This window comes from Strix aluco, chromosome 6, assembly GCF_031877795.1.
Source record: "Strix aluco isolate bStrAlu1 chromosome 6, bStrAlu1.hap1, whole genome shotgun sequence".
NCBI classification, from domain to species: domain Eukaryota; kingdom Metazoa; phylum Chordata; class Aves; order Strigiformes; family Strigidae; genus Strix; species Strix aluco.
Window position 1 is genome coordinate 7,511,903 of NC_133936.1, and position 20,831 is coordinate 7,532,733.

Genomic DNA, 20,831 nt, shown 5'->3' on the forward strand with positions numbered 1-20,831 from the left:
TCCTCCATGTTACCAAACACAAATGAGATCCAAGATTTCACAGAGGGAATCTCTGTCTGTAGTGAGGAATACCAGAAGTTTTGCAAACCAGGCTCTCAGTAATTTTAATTTACACCATCCTCATTTGCAAACCTTGGAGGACAGAGAGATTTCAAAGTATATCTCAGACCCAGGAATAGACTAAGGTAGGATAAATTCTCAGTTACCCATCAATATCATCATGATAATCCTTAGAGCAGGGCGAGCTGAAGTTTAATTTTATCCACATTTCCTAATTCAGGCTCATTTCCTCAAATCTTCTGAAGTCAGCTGTTGTTATGTTTCTGAATTGCTTTCCCAAACTCTTTAATCAAGCAGACTACATCAGGCACCTTAAAAGATATCTACTACGTGCCCATCTGCCCCCGTCATTCTAACTTTATCACTGCATGCAGTGCTCCAGCAAACTCATTGCTGCTCAGGCAGTCAGCTCATTTTATTCAGACACTGGCCTATGTGCCAAAACTGGAATTCTTATTTTTGTAGGACTCTTGTTCCATACAAGGAGGAACACATGACATTGCTTCTGAAGATCTTCAGAATAGGTCAGATGTGAAACCCTTTAACTCCTGTGAAATCCACTAAAACACCTACTACGTCCAGCTGTCACAGGGGTTCCCACCAGTGGTCAAGATATGAAACTGTAACTTTCCACTTAAAAATTATTTGTCATCCATTTATTTGCCTGAAAGTCCTGCTCATCAGAGCTGTACAAAAGACAATAAGTTTAAAAAACATTGGAAAAAAACCCACACAACAGGAATACTGTGAACTATCACCAGTACCTGACACTTCCCAGTACAGGCTGGGAAGGACATGTCTCAAAGGGATCATGAAGTTCTCCACAAGCAGGAAAAGTGTAGAGGTCTTAACACTAGAATACATAATTCATGAAAAGGCTTAGGCTAAAGTGGTATTTCTTCATACTTCCAGTACAATGTATTAAATGGAATGACACATAAGGAGAGAAAAACATTAATTCTAAACGTATCTTTGTATGCTAACATTTTATTAGAGCCTTGCTTCATAACAGGCTGTATTTGTGACAAATGCATTACTAAGGCCGAAGAGAACAGGCCACATTTCAAAGAGATACTCTTACTGTAGCCTACTGCAGAAATCAGGGCAGTAGATTGCCCAGTGCATTAACTTGCTATCAAAGCTCTCCTAAACCTCTGATAGACTGAGTTACTATTTCTACACTAAAAACCTTCCCAACTCCCATGGAAGAGCTTTAATCAACCTGTCAAAACCAGAGAAAAACTGATTGAGCCTAATAATAGAAACAAAAGGCACGGACATGAGCAAGGGTGGGCAGAGGTGGTCTGGCAAGTGGAGGCTGACGATGACCATCAGACACAAGAAAGCCGGTTTGAGGTTAATAAAAAAATCATTCTTTCACATAGTCTGGTACTGCTGCCTCTTTGAAAGGGTCATTTTATGGAATGCAGCAAAAAGCATAAAAGAAATTTGGGCAAAAAGACACGCTATAAAGATTTATATTTAAAGCCAAGGAGTAACAACAGACATCACTATAACTAAATGCAGCACCTAGAGAGGATGCTGCTAAAAGCAGCTAATCCTCTTAATATTTCCTCATAAGACGCATACTTGCTTTCTGTAAGAAGATAAAGATCTAGAAGAATGTACATTTCTATGTACTAATGCCTCAGGGAAAGTCTTACTTTGCTTTAAATAAGCTTCTTTGATAGCCAGTTTGACCCACTCAGAAATAACGTTTTTGATGGCTGTTTACCTTTGATTCTGTTGCCAGAAAAAACATAGAGAACAGCAACGTCTGAACAGTTGTCTTGTGATCAAATTTCATTTGATAAATCTTTTAACATCCAGGAAGGAAGAATTGTAGCCAAATTTTCTTATCACGAATAGATTTTGGAAAAAAGAAAACAAAAAGATAGGGAATAGATCATTGTTACTTTAGCACCGTTATGAGAGCAATATGTAAAAATCCTGGAGTCAAACAAGAAATGGAGGGCAGGTCCTTTATGGGCTCTATTTCTGTGCTTACAGCTCCCCTGGCAGCCACAGCTGTAATTAAGAGTGTCACTGCACACCCAAGGAGATGTCTAGAAATGTTGGAGAGAGGTCCAGAGGAGAACCCAGACAGGATTTCGGGGCTAAAGTTAGAAGCTATTTAGCTCTGAGATGGCAGAAAAACAGTCAAATGTGACAGTGGCTTTGAAGAGTCCTGAAGTGGGGACACAAGGGTAGGACAGCCCTGTTTGCAGTTGGCAACACCTTTTGGCACCCATGATCCAAACCCAGCCTTAATTCCCATGCCAGGGGATGGGATGGGCAGAAAACAAGGCGAATTTTTAGCTGAAACTTTCTCCTCAAGCAGTCTTTGAAAAGCTTTGTCCTGGTAATACAGTCATTTTTCTGTAGGCCACAGAGAGATATACCACAGAGACACATGGGGAAACCACAGAGAGAAACAAGAGTACTGTAATATTTCATTAAATCCAAATGCCAAAAGAAGGGTTGGGTAGTCTGAACACAGGGTCTACAGGTTATCATTAACCACCAAGACCACCTCCTACTCCCACACTTTTAGGGAGGAGGAAACATCCCAAGGCTGTCACGTGTGGAGTCTGGAGCTGGGAAGAGGACAGCCTAGACAGGGTTGCCCCATTTACCTTGTAAAAGAAAAGAGGCTGTCAAGAATGAAGCCTCCAAAAATGAGGCCTCCTCAATAAGTTGTTTGTAGGATGCTGTTTATGAAAGTACAGAAACCACTTAAACTAGTTGGATTCTGTAATTAATGGTTTGTGTAAAAACTGAAATTTCAATATAAAATTTCATTTAGACTAAGAAAGAAATTAAATACTTAGGAATTTCAAAAAACATGGGTGAAACTTCTGTTCAGAAAAGTTTCTATTTCTGAAGATTTTCAAAACAAAATTTCTGCAACAATTTCATTCTTCAAAATAAAATTTACCAGATAAGGAAAAATGTATACCACAGTAATTGCTAAAATAGCTTTCAAAAATTCAAAAATAAACAGGCATTTATTCAACATAGGTTTTCCAAGTTCTTTATTTCCAAAATTGTTACCTTGTAGGAAAGGTAAGTTTACTATCAGTCCAGGATAGACTTAGCTCACATTTCTTTAACCTATTAAGTTTTGCTTATAGTTTTCTAGGCTACAGAAATATCATTTTGCAGAACAATTATTGAAATCTAGTGACTAAAAGATACTTGAAAATATCTCATTTTCTCCTAAAATGACAGCACAGGGATTCACACACCACAGGGTTTCAGAGCAGCTCCTTGTGTTAACTCACAGGTAGGTCATACAATGTTTATCAAGCTGGTGGCCAGGATTTTCACGTAAGGGAGCGTAAACCCCAGAGGAATGTCCCCGGCAGAAATAGAGCGTTACCCTGGGCTGACCTTTCAGAAAATTAAACTTCATGAGACTTGGTACTACCTGGTTTTCAGCATTAGGAGTTGAAACTCATGATCCATGATCTTTGCATCCTGTCCTAAATCTCTCTACGCTGGGGACATGGCTGATCAGGACAGAAGCAGCACTGTCACGTGCTGCCCTGATGTGTCTCAGAGCAGGGAACATCCCACCAGCAACCACAAAAACTATAGAGTTTTCACATCACCAACATTTTTAACTCCTCCTGGTGCATCTGTTTGCTAATCCCATCCATTCGGGATTAGAGAGGACATTTCCAAGAAGAGACATGGCCAGCAGCATTCCCAGTAGCAGTGTTATGTCGCCCTGACTGGGAGGAACCGGGTTACACCCCTGCATCAGCAGGTGCCAGAGAACCCTCTGAGCAAACTCAGGCCTCTTTGATTTGTCCACCCGCAACTAAAACACAGTACTGTTGAGAATAAGGAGGTATATGAGCATCCCTGCCGTGCCCTTCATAAATTTAGAGATAATTAAAGCTTTTTAAGGTGACTGTAGGTTGAAGCTAACTGCTCTGTGATTTAAAGCCAGGATCTATTTGTCTGTTGTGTCTTTCTTCCAGGTTCCTGTTGTTGCGAACACAGCAGAATTTGAATAGTATAAGCGCTCTTCATAAATTCCTGCTTTCCATAAATTGCCTGTTGGATCAAAAGCAGAACCTCTGTGCAAGAGCACAGAAATCTCCAGCCTTTGATTTGGAACAGATGAGGCACCCTACGTTCCTCTAAGATTAAAAAAAAAAAAACCTGTTGGCACAGCACACAAAAAAGAGAGTCAAAGGAACTACATGAAATAATTCAAAACAAAGGAGGTGGAAATTCAAAAATAGTACAAGGAACTCAGATGACAAATTGAAAAGCAGATGAAACTGCAATTAAGAGGACAATTTCATGTCCAAAGAGGATGCTCCAAACACCAGCCAGAGAATGGAGACCCTCTGGACTAGCAATGAGCTGAACACAATATAAGCCAGTCTTCTGATGGGAAGACAAATTAAGGCAAATTATCAATTACATTTTTGTAATGTAGTTAGAGATAGTTACCTCCATCCGTAATTTCATAAATGCATTTCCAAATTAAAGGAAGGAAAGGAAGAATGAACCAAATCCAGGAAAAAAGAATTAGCTCAATTTGGAAACTGCAGGTCGCTCATTTCTTGACCTTATTGGACGGGCAATCAAGGAAAATTACAACACCACTAAAATAAAGCAGTAGACTAATCACAAAAGCCAGCCATGAAAAAAAAAAAAAAACAACTACAGTGCGTTTTTTCTGGACATCAGAGAAAAGGTTTGGTATAGAAAGGAATAAAATTCAGAAAAGTCTGGGATTTGTATTTTTAAGCTTGTCATACCTAATCATGAGCTAACGCAAAATTAAACTGCAGTGAAGATAGGTAAATTAGTCAGGGTGTGACCTGTGTACCCACCACAGCTGACCCAGAGTATTCACATGAGCTGTGCTGGCTCAGGGCAGAGGTCCCTCCAGCCCAGGTCTCAGCTCCTTACAGAAGAAACTAGACACCAGGCAAGCCAGTAGTGCATTTCCATTTAGGCAAAGCTGGAGTGCTTTTGTCTGCACTGGTTTTGGACCTTGGGATACTCTGTATGCGGCAACTACAGCAACAGGGAGAAAATCCATTTCCTGTTGAGAAAGGATGCTTAAAGGGTTAATATATTTGCAGATAATAGGTTTAAGAGAGTTGGAGTCTAGACTGATGACAAACACAGATGAATAGATTTCAATTTTTTCTGGTTTGTTTTTTTTCCCCTCAAGTTGCAAATGCAGAACTGCTCACAAAACACAGCATAAGATCAGGGTCTCAGACTCTGAACACCTCTGAACAGTGATTAATTTCTACATTAGACAAATTCACAGTACATTCACTTGGTAACTATGATACATCCACATAATAAGTCACATTGACACGAGTGAACTAAACCCTACTGCAGTGGTAAGTTCAACAACCAGGTTTCAGTCAGGGAAAGTGAAAATCATTGTTGCAAGAAGGCAAGAGCCCGGAGTTTGCTCTCTAGGACAGCTACAAACTGACCTATTCTATTCTATACCAATTTTATTGTTCTATACCTTGCAGTCATGACATTATCAAGTCTGGTACAAACTTAAATCTTCTTCTAAGGCAAAGTTTGCATCCTTACATCTGTCCTTCTACATTTTGTAAAAGTTCTTCAAAAGGACTCAGCAAAGAACTGAGGTCTAAGTCTTACAACTTCTCACTTCTTTCCTGGTTCAAGGGAAAGGAAGGAAAAACACTGTCCTGCAAAAGGAAAACAGCAGGAAACAAAAGTCAGAAGAACTGAAAGAAATAAAAGGAACACACCCCCACATGTCATAAAGCAAGAACAATGCCTAGATATCACAGTGACTGGCATTCAATATATAAGGCAATGGCTTAATTAGTCATAAATATGGTCAGCTAGCAAATGTTAAAAGGTCACCTGATAGTAATTGTGAACAAGACAAACTGAGCTGCTAAAAAAAACCTGTCATGAATAATTTCTCAGGGCTTAGCAATTCTCCATGCTTCTGTAATTTGCTCTTCTCTATTATGGTTGAATAACATTCTGCTAATTATTAATTGGATAATGATTTGTTTCCATCACTAATTCAATAATGTGTTCAGAAGTGCATTTTGAAAGCTCCCAGCTCTAGAGACCATAAATATCAGGCTTATTGTGGTGGGTTGACCCTGGCTGGACACCAGGTCCCCACCAAAGCCACTCTATCACTCCCTTTCTCAGCTGGGCAGGAGAGAGAGAATATAACAAAAGGCTCGTGTGTCATGATAAGTCCAAGAAGAGATCACTCATCAATTACCATCACGGGCAAAACAGCATCAACTTGGGGCAAATAGTTTAATTTATTACCCATCAAATCAAAGTAGGATAATGAGAAATAAAACCAAATCTTAAAAATACACCTTCCCCCCACTCCCGTCTTCCCAGGCTCAGCTTCACTCCCCATTTCTCTCCCTCCTCCCCGCCAGCAGCGCAGGGGGACGGGGAATGGGGGTTGTGGTCAGTTCATCACCCGCTGTCTCTGCCGCTCCTTCCTCCTCAGGGGGGGACTCCTCACACTCTTCCCCCGCTCCACGTGGGCTTCCCACGGGGTCACAGCCTCCTTCGGGCACATCCCCCTGCTCCGGCGTGGGGTCCTCCCCGGGCTGCAGGTGGGTCTCTGCTCCCCCGTGGGCCTCCCTGGGTGCAGGGCACAGCTGCCTCACCATGGGCTGCCCCACGGCTGCAGGGGAATCTCTGCTCCGGGCCTGGAGCACCTCCTGCCCCTCCTGCTTCACTGCCCCTGGGCTCTGCACAGTTGTTGCTCTCACAGATTCTCACTCCTCTCTCCAGCTGCAGTTGCTGTTGTGCAGCAGCTTTTCCCCTTCTTAAACCCGTTATCCCAGAGGCGCTACCACCGTCGCTGATGGGCTCGGCCTTGGCCAGCGGCGGGTCCCTCTTGGAGCTGGCTGGCCTTGGCTCCACCGCACATGGGGGAGCTTCTAGCAGCTTCTCACAGAAGCCATCCCTGTAGCCCCCTGCTACGAAAACCTTGCCACACAAACCCTGTACTTATTTTCACTTAACTGCTCTGGTTGGAAGGCAGGTCCCAAGTGATGGAAGTGGAGGCTATGGAGCCTCCTGCCCATTTTGGGGAACTCTACACCCAAAGTCACCAAAATATCCCTTTCCTCTCGAGGTGTTCAACACTGGGTAGCAATTAGGAGCTTATACATCCTGGGTATTAAACAGGGGTCTGGCTGGAGATTAATAGTCCACCATTAGGGGAACTCTTATGGGGCATCCAGAGGGTAGAAACATCTCAGCCCTCCTTTACATCTCACTTGAAACCTAAAGGTCTTCAGAGCACTCTTTAAAAAGAGTGAAGGAGGAAGGGCACACGATAGGGCTCTGCTGTACAGTACTGGCCACCCTCTCTGGCATCTGACATGGGTCCTGTGCCAGGGCCATATTACAATAATTTCTGCTCAGATAAAAAGCTGAAGACAAGAAAGCCAACAATAATCCCCTTGAGCTACCACTCCCTACTACCTCCCTAAGAGAAGCCAGACCATTAAAAATGCCACATAAATAACACTGACAGAAAACAGGCTTCAAGGTTATTCAGAAAAGCCCCACGCATAGGCAACCTCCTCTTTTTAATAGTGATAAAAACCCTGAGTTTTCCAAAACAGCAAGTCACGGCGCAGGCAAACCCACCTTTCAGAACCCAACAGCTCCCTTTTTGCAGAAGAAAAGGTAATGTTGAGGGGGAAAGGTATAGCATTCCTCCTTCATAGGCCACAGAGGCATAATCAATTGGTACAACAGCACATTGTTGAAACACAAACCACAGAAAGCTGCTTTATGAATCTGTGCAGCCAGCTGGAACAGCCATCAACAGCTGCAAGAGGAATTCACTCCAGGACTCAATCACTTCATTAGGGTGGGTTTTTTCCTTTTATTACATGCGGCTCAGGCTGCTGATCCTCACCCTGAAGACCCTCCACAGAGCAGCCCCACTTCTTTCTCTGCTCCCTTATATACTCAGCAATATTAATGGTTCCCACTGTATTACTTAATGTCCTCCTGAGACATCATTTCTCCCTCTCCCATCATATAGCTCACAAGCAACTTTCCAACCTACTACATCACATTGTGTGGTGTCCTAAGTTTCTTGACTGTAAGTCAGAGAGCATTAGTGTTTTGGGAGCAGCATAGGTACAGAATTTGCCCCTAAGATAAGGGCTTCTGTCTGTAAATTGATCTAGCATAATGATTGTGATGAACTGCAAATCATGGAAACTGGGAAAAAATACCCAGATGGAATGATGTTTCCTGCTTACTCTACTTCTAATTCTGCCCTACTTCTGTTTGATATAGGCTACTTGATTATATGTGAAACGTAAGTGGACAGAACCACAGCCCAGAGCCCCAGCAAGCAGTGACACTGGAATATACATATATCAATTTGAGCTTGAGACTGGTACAAAATTGCAGGGATGAGACCACTGACTGCTGAAGTCATGTGCACTTGGCATGAGCAACAGCAGGTGACATCACCAGGTTTTTGTAATTAAATACGATTGTCTCAAGAAAATTCTGATTCCTTCATTGAAAACAACCATATGAAATTCTAAATTTAGTGAAAACAAATAAAAATTTATTAACAAGTAAGAGCTGAAGTAGGAAATATCTTCAAACAAAATGCTGATAGAAATACAGCTTCTTCTTCTCCTCCTAAGCTTATACTTTTGCAGGATTTTAATACAAATAAAAGAAATCCACCTGGTATTCTGGCAGCGTAGTCAACTTTAGCCCTCTTCTACTTCATTTCTGTTGTAGAAATGCCAGCAGACCCTTATACTGAGGGAAACCTCAGTATTAAGAGTGATAAGAAGATATTAGAAGAAGGCTGTTCAACACTCACAGTAACCTTGCAAAAGCTGTTCAATCCAGCAAGTAAACAGGTACACACCTATGATAGGCTCCAAAACGAACCTCTGAGTGGGTAACTGTGCTCAGCTTGAGGGCTATTTACACATATTGTGCACTTTTTTAAATCTCCTTACCCGAACTGCTACAGCGAGATGGTTCCACAAGTCTGCCGGTCTTATCGTAACAGGCAATAGCTCGCAGCCGTACACCCTCACCACACTCCTTGGCATCTCTGTGGGATCGCATTCCCAGCTGCAGCTCAGATGTGCCTCCTCCGATAATGCAGTCTGACCAATTTCCGTGGGGCTGGGAGGTAAACACCTCACAGGGGCACAGCTCTGTTTCAACTTGAGGATAAACTTCTGTATTCTGGCATTTGTCTCGCTTTCTGCTTCGCCCTGTTCCAACCACAGAAATCTGTTTGTTAGCTTAACATCTGCTACTTTTGATAACAACACGTCATATTATTTATACTTGCATGAATTCAACGCATTAGAACCAAAACAATCTGAATGTTAATATTCAGGAACATTTCCGAAGCATCTATTAGCTGCTGCCAGTGCTCTGGAGTGCAAGGACAACGTATTTATCTCCAGTGGCAACCAGAGAACTTGGAAATACTGTTTTGATGGGTAGGGCAAGGAGCAAAATACAAAGTCTTACTCTAGGAATGATCTGCCCAGAAATTGCTTTGCAATTTCATATAATATCATCTTTCTCTAATTATCGGATGAAAATAAATTGATTGTTTTGTCTCTGTTTGCTCGCAATCAATGGTTGCTAGGACAACTTCCAGAGGACTCTACATTATCCACAACTTCTTCTTTGAGGCTACCTTACAAATTAGTTAAAGATGCACTCAGCACACAAACCGTACTTTGAAGAAAACAGAAAAGATAATCCTCAGTAAATCATTAGGGCAGCAAAGTATTTCAATGGTTATATAAGGTTTAATGTTTTATTTTGCTCTATTCTTTCAACAGGTTTTAAAAGAAGACTCTTTCTGTCGCTTCAGGAAGCAGCAACATTCAAATAAACCTGTGGTACAGCTTTCTACACCTGCACTCTCTGTGCCCTGTTCCTGGAGGACTTCTAGCCATGAGTAAAGGTCCCCAATACAAGAAAAGATAATGTAAAGAAGAGAATCCATGCTCCCTCCATCCCTACAACTGTTTCAAGGGAACAAAGGTCTGTATACAGCCTCTAAAGATAAAAATCAATGCTTTTCTTGGCATGGGTTAGCCAACATGACATGGAGCAATCTTTATGCTGGCTGAGCTCAGGGACGTCTTTGCATTTGGCATCTGCACAGAAGGGGAGAATTCATCTTCACTAACAAACTGTATCAGTATCCCATCCTCAAAATGTTCCTTGGGGATCTTGGACACACTAAAAATACTTCTGCAGAAAGTTTTAAAGCTTTGATCCCAAAAGAAATATTTTCTCTTTGTTACTGCACACAAATAAGATGCTAAAACCAGAAAATAAGTTATATAACCCAACAACCTCCTTTCTAGCCTGGAATTGAGAGTCATTCCACCACACATCAGTAGGAGCACAGGCTGGCTGTCATCAATAGCTCTTGACATAAAAACATGTACCTCCAAAGAAAAGGGCACTGATTGCAGACCCTTAATATCACTGTCCTTCAAGCCCCAGTTTTTTGAAAATTGTATTTCCAGAGTTCTGGGGAATGTAAAGCTTGCCAGCACAAAGGGAATATAAAGACGAAGAAATCAAATAGCGTGAGCATCTTTATATTTTTGTGTATATATATGTTTATGAGCCAACTCAGGTAAGATATAAGAGGGTCAACTCCACATACTTCAAGGAAACTCTTTTAAAAGGCTTTAAATAGATTGGGAGCTCTCCAGTGGCATTTCCAGCACTTTATGTTTGATGAGCTGACAGAAGCCACAAACTCAGTGTATACAGACAGCTGTATGTTCTGCATTGTATTAGTAAACATGGGAATTGGGGACTTGCCCATGTTCTGCTATTATTACATGAAGCACATCAGGCACGGGTAAGGATGCTAATAAACTCACATTTATACAACACTACTTTTCCAACTTGCCCTGCCATCTGTTTTGTAGGAATCTTCCCTCTAATGAAGTTGCTATGAAAGCCCCATTTTGAGGGCAAAAGCGACATTCATTCCATACTCTTCATAAAATAGTTTTAGAATTAGTGGTGGTGATATTTTTATCATCTTCACAGACTGCTTTAGAAATTACTATTAAAAACACCACTGCCAAAACTTTCAGACATAAATGCTTCAATTAAATAGTATTTTCTTTTTAAATTACATTTCTGAACACTAATATTATATACATTAAATATTATTAGGTATTATAAAAGTTATATGAAATATTGAAAGTACACCTTCCTGCAGAAAATGCATTGTATCTGTAGTACTGTGAATTGACTGTATTAATTAAGACTTACCTAAAAAATGTGTTTCCATTATAATGACTTTGAATTTTGATATGTTCTGTAATAAGTCTTTTGCTTCTTAAATAATGACTAATTTTATATGTAGAGTCTATGATTACTTACAAAGTGAAATGAATAATACTATTAGAAACTGAGTGGGAGGCAAGCAAATACCCAGCAAACAATTAGCAGATTCTCACTAAATGACATTGTTAATGAACTCTTATAGTGAAGCCAGAGTGTTCACTTGAGCACAGACACACAGTGTTGAACAACGAGGTACAACTCATGCACACTTACAGAAAGGTGAAATACAAAGGTATTAAGGAGTCTTAACAGCATGAAGGACTTCCCAAATAGCACTCTCCACTGAGTTCACATGGATGGGGTTTTTTCCAAGACTTTTGGCCAGCTCTAATTTTCATGAAGTTTTATGCAAAGACAGGTCAAACACTGATCTCATCGACTTCCCCTTTTGAACTGTGGTAAAACGAAAACCGACGCCTGATTTGGTCCTTTCTCACTGCTCTGTGTGGTGTTGTGCTGCCTCCACCCCATCACCACCCACTGTACGTTCACCACTTGCTTTTCAGGACACCTTTGCTGGGAGCGGGCTGAGACCATGAGCTCCTTCCCAGCAGGAGGGAGGGAACCCAGCAAGGCCTCCTGGGAGAGCCAGATGGTGTTTGGTCACAAATGCAGTGTGGGTGAGGAGACAAGCCATCAAAACCTGAATATCAGAAACCATTTTGGGTCCACTTGAATGGAGCCATGTCCGATGTAGAATGGAGTAAGAAAGAGGATAGATAGGACCATACTGTTTTGTAACTGTCACAGATGTTCATAAAGAAAATTCAGATTTAAAACTACCTGGAAGTAAGTATTCACTTAATTCTTACATATTTTCTGTAAGATCATTCTGATAGGGATAGAGGATTTCTACTACTATAAACATACAGGCATTGATATAGAGAACATTATAGAATATGCTCTTTGGCAGAAACAACAGAGCATTGTATAATAATTATTTTTATGTAAATGAGAAATCTTTATCCTTTAATGAGCTATACTGACAAATGGCAGCTCGAAGTCATTATGTCTGTATACTGTAATTGTTAGTTACTAAAAACATGGATCATTCCAACAGTAACAAACTGAATAACAAGATAGCCAAGCAGCCAGGTACAAGTGAGTCTAGAAGAAAGGATCAGTGGTGGCCACCATACTTTGCTGCCATTCAGTTCCCAGACATTAACACAGTACATATTTTTGCAGCAATGTTAGTATTTTACTCCATAGTAGAAGTCTTTGAAGTTTCACCGATATTAACGGAGCAAACTCAAGCCAGCTACACCATAGCTCTCAAACACAACACAGAAATACAAAAAGATGTGAGTGCTCAGGATAACAGTAAATTTCTTGTAAACCTTCTGAAAACAGTGTAATTCATTATGACTTGATTTAGCTATGTGTGTGGGGGGGAAGACAACTAACAAAAAAACAGCTCCAAACTATTAATGTTATAGGGGTTTAAAGCTTTTCAGTTCGATCAGCATTCAAATAACATAATAACAAACCACAACAGCAAATATGGGAGACTGTTCCATGAAATGGTTTGAACTAGAGTGTTTAATGAATATATATACAAGATCAAACAAAACTGTTTTAATGATACTGCTTTTTCTTTATTCATGCTATTAATTTGCCCTGTTGAACTACTGGATTCCGCTGAGCACAAAACTCACAGCTTTAAACTTCATGCAGATTTCAACAGTCTTACACAGAAAATCACACTGATTTTTATTCTTGTATACATATTTGCTTCATGCTTCCCAGATAATAGGTCAGATAAACTTGCACAATGCATAGTCACTATTTTATTTGGTTTATGTCTAAAAATGGTTTTCCACCACTGAGTTTTTCTGCACTATTCTCATACTGAAATGTGTGTGCATAAAGCAGGCAATGATCAGTATCAGATCAAAAATCAACTAAGGACAATCACTGTTCTGTCTGGATTTTCCCAAAACTCCAACATCAGTCCACCAACACCCGAGAAGCATTACTGACAAGTATCACCATCAGATAAATATTATAAAAGATTATACCTGTGAGTGACCGTCTCCTACTTCTAGTTGATTCACAGTCAAATGAGCATGCTGTAAATTTAGACCAGGGGCTAAATGTGCAGTCATCTTTGCAGGGAATGAGACACTCCTGTACAAGAGATGGCATAGATCCTGCCCACCGCATGCAGTCACCGACATCAGCAGAGTCGTCATACTCCGACAAGCATGTAACAGCTGAAAAGTAGAGGTACAGAAATCTTTATATTGTTATATATATTGTATTATACTCTATGCAGTCGGTACTCATGTTCTATGTGAGAATCACTCTCCTGGGTTAATAGGATAAAGCTGATTTATTTGGAGGTCATTATTCATGCGTCACTCAAAGATGTGCTAGAAGCTCGACAAAACCATAAAGACACATTCTTATTTGAGCAGTATGTTATCAAAATGATGATATAAATTCAATATTCTCAAGGAGGCAGTCATTTTAAAGGGTTGGGGCAACAGTTTAACCAATGATACATTGTACTACCAAACAGGAAAAGATATAATACTGCAGCTATGTGCTGTAAAACAGATTTGGTCAAGGCCAGGATACCCAAGCTGCGATGCACACACTACATATGAGACTGAAACTGCTTCTAAGTGGGAAAAAAAATTAAAAGATATAAAAGAAAGTGTCCTTCTCCAAAACTGCCATCTTTTCCACATTTCAGATGAAGGGAACAACTGTTTGAGCAGCTTCCCCATACAGAGTGGTGACCTCTGCAGATGCTGCAGCTAAACGCTTCTTGCAGCAAGGTGTCAACACCAGGTCTGTTCCCTCCCAACTGAGTTCCCTAAATACTGTGCTACCCTTTGTGCTCTCCCAATCTCTGGTCATCTGAACCTTTGAATCTCTTATATAAACAGAGATGTTTAGGAGGAAGGGCATGAGCATTCAGCCTGTGGCCATGACAGAAAGGGGCTGCAGCTACTGCACTTTACTAGAAGCCTGCTTTTACGCTGCACAACAGCTTGCTATAAGAGCACTACTGAATGGACCCATTAACAGAAAAAACAGAAAAACCAACTGCTCTGTAGGCCTTGGCTGAGGACAGCGTCACTCTGCCGAGCTCCATCTGACCTGAAGTGCCTTTGCACGCGGGCAGAGGCAGAGCTTCTGCGCACATACCGAGCTTTACCTTCACACACAGCACTGCCAGGGCTCCACATCCAAATGCGATGCATTTCTCTGGTCCCCTGCCCAAAGCTTTACAAGGTCTCTAAGACAGGGTTGTGACAACAGGAAACAACAGGCACAGGGCCAGGCTGGGGCTGAGGTCTCTGAATTTGGGTTTAGATGCCTTTGGGGCCAGGAAAGAGTCAAACAGGGTTTGCAAGAGCACAACCCAGGACTTATATGCACTGATTTCCCTTCAGTTTTATTTTAGGTCAATGCTGTTTTCCTTCAACACCCCTGTCCTTTTCTGGACTGTAATGATTAATTTTTCAGGGTGGATAATGGCACTGTATAGCCATGATGGAGGACAAATGTATTAATGTATAAATCTGAGTCACAGGAAGCCTATAAAAAAACTTGCTAAAGTTTCAGTGAATTAATAATAAGTAATTATAATAAATAAGAATAGCCTGCACACCATGAAGTCTTTAATTTCATTAATAATAATTCTCACAAAATCTTCAAGATTATAGGCTATTTATATCCTACATTGTAGGCTAACCAAAGCAAAGATAGGTCATGACTTGATTAAAGTAATAAAGTCAGGCACAGAGTTAGGAATTGCATTTGGCCCCAAGAGTTTAGTCATCTCAGGCTGTGATTTCAGCCAAGTCCACATACTGTATCATAAAGCTACAGAAGATGAAATGATTTAATCCAGATTTTATTATTTAACTTTAACAATCTATGATATTATTTTATGGAGATTCCTAAGTAATTCAGGTTTTTGAGGCTGCATATATTTTTCCTTGTTACCAGCACTTAATGTAACTAGGAGGGCATGAAGAACGGAAAAATAACTGTTTTCTTACAGTTAAAGGATTTACTGGGGTGTAACCTTGCAATGAATACACACTATTTTTGGTTTTTAGCTACAGTACTGCATTGAAGCAAGAGATGGGTTGGCAACCACCTGGAAATAAAAAAGTATCTTATTAAAATGTAATTAGATTTCTAAGGAAAAATCAGCATTTTGAAGAGCGTGCAAAAGGCAAGGAATTGTTAAAAGTCTCTTTAGACTCAAGTGACAGTAAATCAGCATATTAATAAGTACCTCTAAATTGCTGATCCTTGCCCTTCACTTTCAATGCTTGTGACCCTTCCTATCTCTCAACTCCAGCAGCCAGAAACTCAGAGACATTCCCCTTCTCAATTACGAGAGCGCGAGGACAGAGGTCACCACTCGGTACGGCAAAGCGGTGTAATTGCCCTCTTCAGGAAGGTTAAACAAGTAATAGACTCTGATGCCCAAGGTCTGTGTAGCCTCATTACCTTCAGCAAGGACACCAAAGATTTGGCAACACAAACTTGTCCATGTGAAGTATGGCCAAGCGTATGCAAACCATCTTCTCAGCATCGCTACAATCACTAGCATCTGCAGGGAAGTGAACAATATCTTACACTGCCAGCCCCATAAAGCAATATTTGCAATTGCATAATAAACCATCACATTGCAATGTTTACTACTATCTGACGGAAGACCACAATTCATTCCTGACATTTATTAATGGCAGCACAAGTGAGGGAACTTCTAAATATCGATGTTAAACCAGACGCTTCATGCTGCAATGAATTATTATCTAATGGCCCCATGTTCTGCACAAATGTTCTTAATTTTAAGCATACAAATAATTCACTGAGTTCGCTGAGCCTATCTAGATGCTAGAAGTGATGGATATATAAGGACATGTGAGATCAGGGTAAATATTTGACAGAGATCACAGAGCTTAAAGAAATTAGTGGCAATAGTAAACATGGATAGAGGAAAGTTAAAACAACAAATAATATAGTAGATTATACATGTATAAGCATGGACACAAGGAGTTGTTGAAAAGAAAAAAAATGTAATGGATAGTCTAGTAAGAGATGTAAGACCTAAAGGAGGAGAGGAGGAGGATCTCCTGTGAGGTGATTTGGGACAGGCAGGTGGTTGAAAATACAGAATTGCTTCTCTTCTCTACTTTAGGAATCTTTATAAATGCAGATTCTGGTAACTCAATCTGGTCATTCCTGACAGAGCAACAAAGCCTCAGTGCCAGCAAGGAGAGGAGGCAGCGGCCAAAGAGCAAGAAATCCAAAAAGCTTTTTTTCATGCCTAAAATACTACCTAAAGAGGAAACATTCCGCTTGCTTCCCACTTTCCTGGGCTTTCGCACTTACCAGCACCAACAGTGTTACTAGGCTGGTGGGCCCAGATGAACACCTCTTTGGTGACCCAACTGGCAGCTGCATCACTTTGCTGGGAGAGCAGGCACTTCTTTTTTCACACGCTCAAAATAAAATGCCAGCCATGAACATCTGGTACCCTTACACACCAAAAACCCACACCTCCTCGGATTGGCCTAGGCAGTACAGTGCATTTCAGTCATAGTAGGAGGCAACTCATTTCCACTCAAGAGTCTGCAAACATCTTCAAAGATGATGCCAATGCATGATTTCTTCAGTTTGAACTGAATTATCTTCAAAAGCCTGAGCTTAACGGGCCTGATCTTTACAGTTTGTCAGTTGTAAGAAATGGCAGGATTTCTGCTTACGTGCTTACAACTATGCTTGAGGTGAGCAGCATGAACTGCTAAAATAAATTAAATAATAAAACAAAAGCCCATTAGGACATTTTAATGGATTGAGAAGGGCCAGACAGGAAGCAGCAGAGCTGACGGATCCACTCCAGTGGTTTGTTCAGGAACCAGTCACTTCATTTCTGCCTGCTGCAAACTTATCTCCCTGTTAACTTAGCTCTAACCTTTAAGAGAACAATATTTTCAAATACAGGCACCTCTGGAAACAGAATGAGACAAATTTGTTTTCTGGGGACCTTCAAGAAAGTGAGTAAAATTATTTATCCTCAGTGGTTTCAAACTACTGATTGGTTTGGTTCATATGTGGTTTATGTTGCATAAAAAATATTTCCCCGTAATCCTCAGTTCTGTCAGAATGGTTTTAAATAAACTCATACCGCAAAGCCATTTCTGCTATGTCAACATCTCATTGGTTTTTTTTAAGCAGGATACCACCGGAGGGCAAATGCAGTCCATTTGCAGCCCTATGCACTGAGAAAAAGATCACATAGTAACAATAAATCCCTCCTAGACATAATGTGTGATTTCTACCATCTCTGCAACATTTAAAATGGACACAAGCATATGAATAGAAAGAGCTAATACAGGACACTGCCAGATAAAGGGTTTCAAATTATAATATTGATTCCCATGAAGAGGGGAAATGCAGGACTTTCTTTTGAACTCCTGCTATTCTTTCTTATTACCACCAGTCAATGCCACCAAACTGGAATTAAACACTTGGGGCCAAACTGCACGATGACAATTTAATGCAGTTCTGTTGATATAAACCAACGTCTGGCACCAAACAAAAAGTACATCCTCTCTTGCAACGATAAAAACAAGATCATTAATTAAACTGAAAGGTAGCCAGGTTTAAAATGCTAAAAGAAAGTACCTTTTTTTCAGGGAAGGGCTGGAATTGTTTAACAGAGAGTGTGAATACACCCATTGAGGTGCCAACAAAAGTTAGCAATTAATATGAGCAATGAAAATAGCTGCAGATGCAGCCACTTTGCTTCAAGGCATAAGTCAGGTGTTAAACATACAGCCTGGGGAGGAAATTTCCCTTTCTGCTGGTACAGGGTCCTGTCAGGATACCGAACAAGGACTGCTAACGGGATATTCAGTACAACAGTCTGTCTTCTGGTTTTATATTTATACCCACAAGAGTATGTTTGTATACCCTCGTCTTAGCGTACGGCATACAGAAGCATATGGAAGCTATATTCTTTAACTACATTTATCTTAAATTAAAAGTAAATAGCAGACACCACTTCTATAAACTTTTACATGCTGAAATCAAATGTTTGTATGCTGTCAAACTGCAGAGGCACTGAATGCATCTTAGATGACGTTACATCACCACCAAAGAAGCCTGTCAGCATCAAACTGGGGAACTCAAGTGCTCTCAGTAGGCACATGCCTGACTTAAGAGCACTACAGATGGTCCTAACAAAAGGAGTGTATTGAGAAAGAAATATTATAGGCATAGCATTGCATCCAATAAGGAAAGATAACATAAATCTAGTTCCTCTTAAGTACAAATCCAATTACAGACAGTCTTGGTAATCATATTCATTTACCAAAGTTATAATCAATTCTCCATTAAAAATGCATTTCAACAGTTTCCAAAGGGTAAAAAGCTGAAGAGTGAGAATATCAACTACCAACCAGTAAAATTATAATGTACCATGGCACTTCAATTTGGGAATCCTAAATTAGTGGTTTCAAAACTCTGGAATTAAATGTCATTTGAACATCTGAACAATGACTGATAATTCCAGGAAGGTACACTCAGGCCAAACACTAAAACTAAAGCTATGCAGTAGTGTAAATCAAATGACTAGACTTAGTGCAGGAACAAGGGGGTAACCAATGAAGTTAGACAAGAAGTCTAACACCCAAGAAGTACAGGCATGATGATGTAATAATCTTCTCTGGCTTCAAATCCTAAGAATGTGTGAAAAATCAACGCCACCACGTAAAGTCAGGGGAATTGTTTTAATGTAGCTGTTTACCTGCTTGTTGTTGAGAAAAATCCTCATTTTATGTTGCATAATTATTCTCACTACCCTTCAATGTAACAAGACAACATATCATTCCTTACACGTATCACTAATGGTAAGCAAAAAAGGAGTTCAGGGTTAACACACTAGAAATAAAGACGAGAATAACTTTAAGGATCAAGACTCACTCCCTATAAGCACAGGCTCATAAGTCATGATGACCTCATTTATCTTCTATGTTGATGCTCCTTCATACCTACAATGAGTTTCTCCAAAATCCCAGGTGGAACATTTATGTTATTCTTGGTATGTTAACGCAAGTCCTGCTTATAGAGGGAGACCAGAAGCAGACATAACAGAATACATAACATAAGGCTTTGCTAAGTCTCAGATTTAAGTCTAAGGCACTGATTCTGTAGGGACAAAAGTATACACTTAAGATCACCATGGTGACCTTCCCCTCTTGGATGCAGCAGCACTCCCTGCAATGAAGTGAAGCATGGCCAAAGTTTGGACTTACAGAAGCAAACCATAGGATAACTATTAAAAATAAGTCTGAGGAAAAGAACAAATGATGCCAGGAAGGACATTGCAGACACAAATCTAGTAAAAATAACTGAGAAAGAGCTGAAACAACTAGTTATGCAGCAGGGAAACTGGCTCTGAGCTCACCAGTTTCCCATTTTGCAATTATTAATGATATTGACAGTGCTAAAGGGCTAACAAATGCCACCAAGCAAACAGAGCCCTGAATACACATAGACCCCAACCGACTTGCACCATAAACAAACAAGAGGAGCCTGAGATGAGGTGGGAAGCAAATAAAGATGGTAAATATCAACTGAAAAGATAAAGGAAAGCAACTGAAATGATTTGCATGAAAAGGTGTCAGGGAAGAATCGAGTGGAAAAGTTGGGTACACAGCGTTAGCATGGAGCTTGTAACAGGGGAAAGGGGAGAAGTTTGGGATAGAGTTAGAAGGGAAGGAAAAATAAAGCATGCAAAACTGTGAAGATCCTTCTCAAGTTAAAGGTCCATGTTTTAGCTGCTCTTTGGGTTGGCTCATCTCTAGAGCTTTCCATAGTAAAACATGTAAGTGGGGAAAAACACAGATTAATCTCAAAAGAGTCGTCCCAGCTGCAGCTTTCTGGGGGCCAGCATGGTGGGATGTCACCTCCAGTGCAGCCACAGCCATGTCCCCGCCGGGGCAGCCGTCCCTGTGTACATGTGTCCGACCCAGCCATAGAGCTCCCCTGCGGCCACACGTTCACCATATGGGAAGGGATGAAGAGGTCTCTACACGCGGTCTGCATACCAGACCTGCATGTCCCTCCCACACCGTTCACTGTTCACGGCTCAGAGCCTCTCAGCCAACACCACAGCGCGAGCACGAGAACAGAGCAGTTTGTCTGAAAGGGATTAAATATGTCCAGGGCTGCATATTAAAACCAGTAACATCAGTGCAGGCTTCTGTCATCTAATGCCTTCAACTGGACTCACCTCTGTACAACAACTTCTTAGAGTACAATTTTTCTTTGATACTTATGGATGAGGTTATCGATTATTTGGTTGGGAATATATGATTTAAATC

General features: G+C 40.7%; 1 protein-coding gene across 6 annotated transcripts in view; it reads right to left on the reverse strand.

The window, feature by feature from the left end:
* Positions 1 to 20,831, reverse strand: part of THSD7B (thrombospondin type 1 domain containing 7B) — a 332,338-nt gene that overhangs the window by 93,326 nt on the left and 218,181 nt on the right. For 4 of the 6 annotated variants that reach the window (XR_012623747.1, XM_074828557.1, XM_074828559.1 and 1 more), the window contains exons 14-15: positions 13,488 to 13,682; positions 9,078 to 9,341 (exon numbers count right to left, since the gene is read on the reverse strand). The exons of 1 other annotated variant lie outside the window; for it this stretch is intronic. Coding sequence is in view for 4 of the 5 variants with exons in the window: in XM_074828557.1 (XP_074684658.1) it covers positions 9,078 to 9,341; positions 13,488 to 13,682 (459 nt within the window). In the remaining variant the exon portion in view is untranslated. The remainder of the gene's footprint in view (positions 1 to 9,077; positions 9,342 to 13,487; positions 13,683 to 20,831) is intronic. One more of the 6 variants, XM_074828560.1, reaches the window with a different exon arrangement.